The following is a 5,345-nucleotide window of genomic DNA, read 5'->3' on the forward strand; positions in this document are numbered from 1 at the left end:
AAAGGCGACGAAGCTATTGAATACAGAACCAAACACAATGGAAGAACGCTTGGAGCGCGCCTTATACATTAATGCAGCCATTTCGACGGCTTTGAAATTGATGCCTTTGGAGGTTGCTTTGCAGTGTCCGAGTGTGAAATGGGCAATAAAACAAGCGGAGTGTTATATGGAGGGTGGAACGCCTTCTTTGGACACGCTTGCCATGTCTCTTTCCGCCTATGTGCGCCTTGGCCCGAATGCTGCGGCAGCGCGAACCGATGCCTTATGGGAGCGATACACCAGGGTACACGACAGCGATGAACTGTGTCGCTGTATTCTACGCGCTCTTTGTTGGGCAGAGGACCCTTGCTATGTTGAGAACACCGCAAAGAAGTGCATTTACAATGAGGGCATTCGTGCACAATACGGTGGGGTGATCTTTGTGGGGGTTGTTTCTAACCCTTCAATGCCGAAGGGTTACGCCTGGTCGCTGTTCAAGAAGCACTTTCAGGGGGTGGAAAAGCAATGGGGAAGTGGAACTTTTCGCATACAAAACATCGTGGAGAGTGTTGCTCGCTCCCTTACAGGAGAAACCCAGGCGAAGGAGTTTCATGAATTTTTTCAAACCCATCCACTGCCTCATGCAAGGTTGGCCATTCATCGGGCTGTGGAGGACATTCGACTGCGTACTTGGCTGAGGTCCAAATGGGGTGTTGGGACACGTCTGAGTTCCATTTTCTTTCCACACTAAGGCATGTGACTGACTTTTGGCTTTGCATGCATTGAGAGGAAACGAGGTACAGATAGAAGGGCTTGGTATCTAGCGGAGGTGACGCTAAACAAATATGAGAGAAATATCAAAAAAAAAAAAAAAAAAGAAGCGGGAAAAGAAAAAAATTGTGCAGAGGGTTAGAGTGGGACAAGGAAAAATTCATATATATATTTATATATATTTGCCATTTTTGGATGCGGTCTAGCAATTTCCGCCACGTATTTTAATGAATTTTGATAGAATAGGAGGAACAATCATAAAGAAAACCGAAAACAAAACAATGGGTGGTTTATCGTTATTGCTATTATTATTGCCCGCTGCTGTTGACTGCTTTTATTCTCTTTGGTTATTCTTTTTTAAAAATATATATATACCTGGTGCATATGTGTGTGTTTGTGTGTCTGCATTTATGGCTGGGTGAGAAGATGGTGAGAGAAAGAAAGCCAACGCGAATTGGAAGGGGAAAAGGTTTTTATCCATGAGGTCCAGGCTTTTGGTAATTGGCGCCGGTGAGCTTGGCACGGCGTGTGCGCTGTCGCTGCTGGCAAACATGGGAGGGAGGGACGCTCGGGCCGGGGATGTGGTCACAATGTGTGCCCGCGACAGGGAATATCTGCAGGAGCTGGAACACGGCTCACAAACGTTTCGGTTGTTTGGAAGAAACATCCGCGTTCCATCGCAGATGTGCTTCCAAGCCCTGGGCGAGGAAATGGCAGAGGAGGCCTTTCACTGCGAGGCTTCGTTGCTGTGTGTGCCTGTGTCGTGTTTTGCAGAGGGAAACGGCGACACTCCGCGTGAGAAAGCATCTGCTGGTGTGTGTGATTGCCTTGGAAGGCATGCGGATGCGCCTATATTTGTTTTTGGTCGCGGTTTTTCACGGGACGGACTCACGCCTGTGGAGGAACTGAACCGCGTGATTCGTCCCCGGCCGTCGAAGTTAGTCGTCGTCTCGGGGCCGTTGTTTGCGAAGGAGTGGGCCGCAGCGTCGGTGCAGGAAAACACCACTAGCACCAGCAGCAGAAGCAGCAGCCATGCTGCCAGTAGAAATAGTGGGGTGTCTATTGCATTTGCCATGGCCGATGAAACGGACGCGGAGACGCTACAAGCAGTGAAGGACATATCGCAGCGTCTTTGGTGCCGCGAGAGTGTCACGTGGTTGACAGAACCGAAATCTTCAGGGCTTCTTTCACTTGTTAACGGGTGTTTCCCGTTGTGTAGTATGGGCGCTGGAATGGTGAGCAGCGAGTACCCTGCCTCTGTCTCAGCGATGATGTCTTACATGCAGCATGCCATTAGCGCGACGGAGAAACTCGTGAACGAAGTCCTCTCCCGTCCGCAAGGCGCACCTTTGCCGGCGTGTGCGGTAGCCACACTCGCGATGGCGTGCACGAATCATGCCTCACGAGAGTTTATTTTTGGGCGACGCCTAAACTTTCATTTTCGTCATCGTGATGCCATTCGTGCTGTTTTTCCAGGGAACTCCCATGAGTCGCTGGACGCGTCGGTGGCAGGACTTCACACACTATTGAAGCGGCGATCGTTTTCATCGCCGTTCTATGAAGTGTTGATGGACGCGTTCCTGACGGTTTTGCGGGCCTCTGTGGCAGGGCGCGGCCTCGTGAAGACGGGATGTTACGATTACCGTGATCAACTCTCTGTTGAGGATGCCCCGCTGCTTCGACACGTGTTGGCGGTGGACGAAGCAATGCATTCAGGCGATGAAGACCGCTTCAATAAGGCTCGCCACACATTGGAGGTTGAGTTTAATAATTCTGCGACGCCATCATCAGGGTTGTGAAATGAGCACTTCCCTTCTCTCTTCCCTTACCTCTATAAATACATGCGTGTGTGCATAAATACCATTTGCCCACCGTTCTTTGCTTTCAATGAAGCACACAAATCACTTTCATTACCTTCCTGCTCCCGCATTTTGTCTTGTTTTTCCAGTTTATATATATATATATTTTTTTTTCTTTATTTTCTTTTAAAAGACAAGTCTCAAAAACAAAAAAAATAATAAAGAGAAGATATATATACCTGATTGGTGTGTGGTGGGTGTCTGTTTTTACGCAGCACCCAAACAACGTGGGAACACCGCTGCTTTTAGGGGGTGCATGCGTGGCGGACCAAGAACAGAATGGGACGCATTACAATTGAGTTATTGCGTCGTCGTGCGGAGCATAACGAGGGGTGTCTAAGCAATCTGAAGGAGATTGCTCTCCACCAGCAAGACATTGAGAAGATCGAAGTGGTTGGAGACGCATGCCGCGAGCTGGAGATTCTGTATCTATGCAACAACTACATTTCGCGGATAGAGGGACTGCAACATCTCAAGCGTCTGAAATACCTAAATCTGGCTGTGAACAATATCGCCTGTATAGAGGGACTGGAGGGGTGCGAGTCGCTTGAACGGCTAGATTTGACGCTGAACTTTGTTGCAGAAATGACGTGTGTCCAAAGGCTGCGGGCAAATGTCTTTCTGGACCAGCTTCATCTTACTGGTAACCCCTGCACAAAGATTGAGGGTTACCGCGCCTATGTTATCCATGCACTCCCGCAGCTGCGGGACCTAGATGGGGAGGAGGTGGTGCGCTCGGAGCGTATCGAGGCACGCCAGTGCAATAGCGACGTGGCAGCGGTTGTGGACGAGGCGGCGCTGCGTGTCCGCGAGGCGGAGCGCATCAAGGCGGAGATGATTGCGCAAGGCATTGATGTCTTTCCGCCGCGGTACAATGAGAAGGGCGAGCGGGTGTACGGGCACACGCCGGAGGAGCGGCTGCAGATGCTGCGCGAGAAGGAAGAAGAAGAGGCAGAACGAGAAAAAAAACTTCAAAAAGAACGGGAGAGCGGTCACTTGGCGTCTGTGAGCGCTGAGGTAAATAAACGGCCCCAGCGTCTCTCTGCGGAAGAGGAGATTGCAAAGTACGGCCGGTTGCTTCTCCGAAATGAGCCTAAATTTCCGATGCGGCTGGATGAAGAGAGTGACGAGACGGCGGTCATTCTTACGGTGGACGTTCCAAAGTTTCTCTCCACCACTCTTATAGATGTGCAGATTGAGGTGAATTATATCCGTCTCTTGGTGAAGGAGAAACTCATTCAGGTGCCGCTGCAGCGCGAGATTGCTCCCTCTGCAGCGAGAGTGCAGCGGTCTGTGGTAACGGGGACACTCAACATAACGATACCATACGCTTCGCATGTCTTGCAGGAGATTGAGGAAGCAAAGAAGAGACGGCAACGACTGCATGGCACATGGAACGATGATGAATGCAGTGAACCCCTGGAATGACGCCCAAGCGAAAATAAAATAAACAGGAGAAAAGATTCTTTTTGTGGTGCCGCTATTCTCTCTGTTTGTTTCCGTGTTTTCCGATTGATTGATTTGTCAGTTTTTCTGTGAGATGCTTTGTTGCCCATACGGACTGTGGGGCGGGGCGAGTATCCACGTCATTTGTTTACCACAAAAAAAAAAAAAAAAAATGAACACGCGAGTGCTGTTGTTGGATGTACGCGTGACTATAAATTATTCACCAGCGATTTCTCATGATGTCCCTGAGGTGCAAGAAAGGGACAAATTCAACAATGGATTCTTATGCTGTTTTTTTTTTTTTTTTTTTTTTTCTTTTTTTTTTTTCTTTTTTTTTTTTTCTTGTTGTTGTTGTCTCACCGCAGTAACGTGTGCGACCTTCTGCATCGCTTGAGCACACAAATTTTCTTTTTTTTTTTCCCAGAATAGTGACGGCTGCTAAGCGATGAATCAGCTTATCGCTGTTGTAAACGAGCTTCACGATGCCTTCGCAAATGTGAAGATGAACATCAAGTTGAATCTGCCGCAGATTGCGGTGGTGGGTAGTCAGAGTTCTGGCAAAAGCAGCGTGCTGGAGGCAATTGTAGGGAAAGACTTTTTGCCTCGTGGTTCCGGCATCGTGACACGCTGTCCCCTCGTGCTACAGCTTGTGCAGCTCCCCAAAACATCCGAGGAGGAATGGGGGGAGTTTCTCCACAAGCCAAACAAAAAGTACTTTGACTTCTTGGAGATCAACGAGGAGATTAAGCATCGCACGGTGGAGATCGCGGGGAATTCAGCCATCTCAGAGCGGCCCATTAACCTCAAGGTGTACTCAAAAAATGTGCTCAACCTCACACTGGTGGATCTGCCAGGACTCGTCATGAACGCTGTGGGGGACCAGCCAAAGGACATTGACCGCCAAATCAAGGAGATGGTGACCCGCTACGTCGCCCCAGTGAACACCATCATTCTTGCCATTTCGCCGGCAAACACGGATCTCGCGACGAGTTCCTCGCTGCGTCTCGCGAAGCAGTTGGACCCGGAGGGCATCCGCACGGTGGGCGTATTGACAAAACTTGACCTCATGGACCGCGGCACGGACGCGCTGGATGCTCTCACCGGGAAATTGGTGAGTCTCCGCCACGGATTTGTTGGGGTAGTGAACCGCAGCCAGCAGGATATCAATGATTCAAAGGGCATGCTGGCGGCACGAGAGGACGAACGTGCATTCTTTCACAACCACCCATCATACTCTGCCATTGCCGACAGACAGGGAACGGAGTACCTCGCAAAGAAGCTCAATCAGCT

The 5,345-nt window shown here is 49.8% G+C and overlaps 4 protein-coding genes across 4 annotated transcripts, besides 6 other annotated features; all 4 read left to right on the forward strand.

Annotated features, from left to right (window-relative positions):
* Positions 1 to 730, forward strand: Tc00.1047053503671.10 (aminopeptidase, putative; the record flags this gene model as incomplete). Its single annotated transcript, XM_799070.1, has 1 exon — positions 1 to 730. A coding segment is annotated over one exon (730 nt), but the record flags the coding sequence as incomplete, so codon positions are not given.
* Positions 1 to 5,345: a sequence feature (heterozygous, Esmeraldo-like haplotype).
* Positions 839 to 876: a sequence feature (A-rich).
* Positions 905 to 934: a sequence feature (AT_rich).
* Positions 1,104 to 1,124: a sequence feature (AT_rich).
* Positions 1,230 to 2,549, forward strand: Tc00.1047053503671.20 (hypothetical protein, conserved; the record flags this gene model as incomplete). Its single annotated transcript, XM_799071.1, has 1 exon — positions 1,230 to 2,549. The coding sequence occupies one exon, from the start codon at positions 1,230 to 1,232 to the stop codon at positions 2,547 to 2,549; it is 1,320 nt and encodes a 439-aa protein (XP_804164.1).
* Positions 2,699 to 2,741: a sequence feature (AT_rich).
* Tc00.1047053503671.30 (leucine-rich repeat protein, putative) lies at positions 2,889 to 4,037 on the forward strand (the record flags this gene model as incomplete). The annotated part of the gene is made up of 1 exon (XM_799072.1): positions 2,889 to 4,037. One exon carries the CDS (start codon positions 2,889 to 2,891, stop codon positions 4,035 to 4,037), a length of 1,149 nt encoding a protein of 382 aa, XP_804165.1.
* Positions 4,347 to 4,399: a microsatellite.
* Positions 4,501 to 5,345, forward strand: Tc00.1047053503671.39 (dynamin, putative; the record flags this gene model as incomplete). Its single annotated transcript, XM_799073.1, has 1 exon — positions 4,501 to 5,345. A coding segment is annotated over one exon (845 nt), but the record flags the coding sequence as incomplete, so codon positions are not given.

This window comes from Trypanosoma cruzi, genomic scaffold (assembly GCF_000209065.1).
Source record: "Trypanosoma cruzi strain CL Brener 1047053516711 genomic scaffold, whole genome shotgun sequence".
In the NCBI taxonomy this organism is placed as follows: domain Eukaryota; phylum Euglenozoa; class Kinetoplastea; order Trypanosomatida; family Trypanosomatidae; genus Trypanosoma; species Trypanosoma cruzi.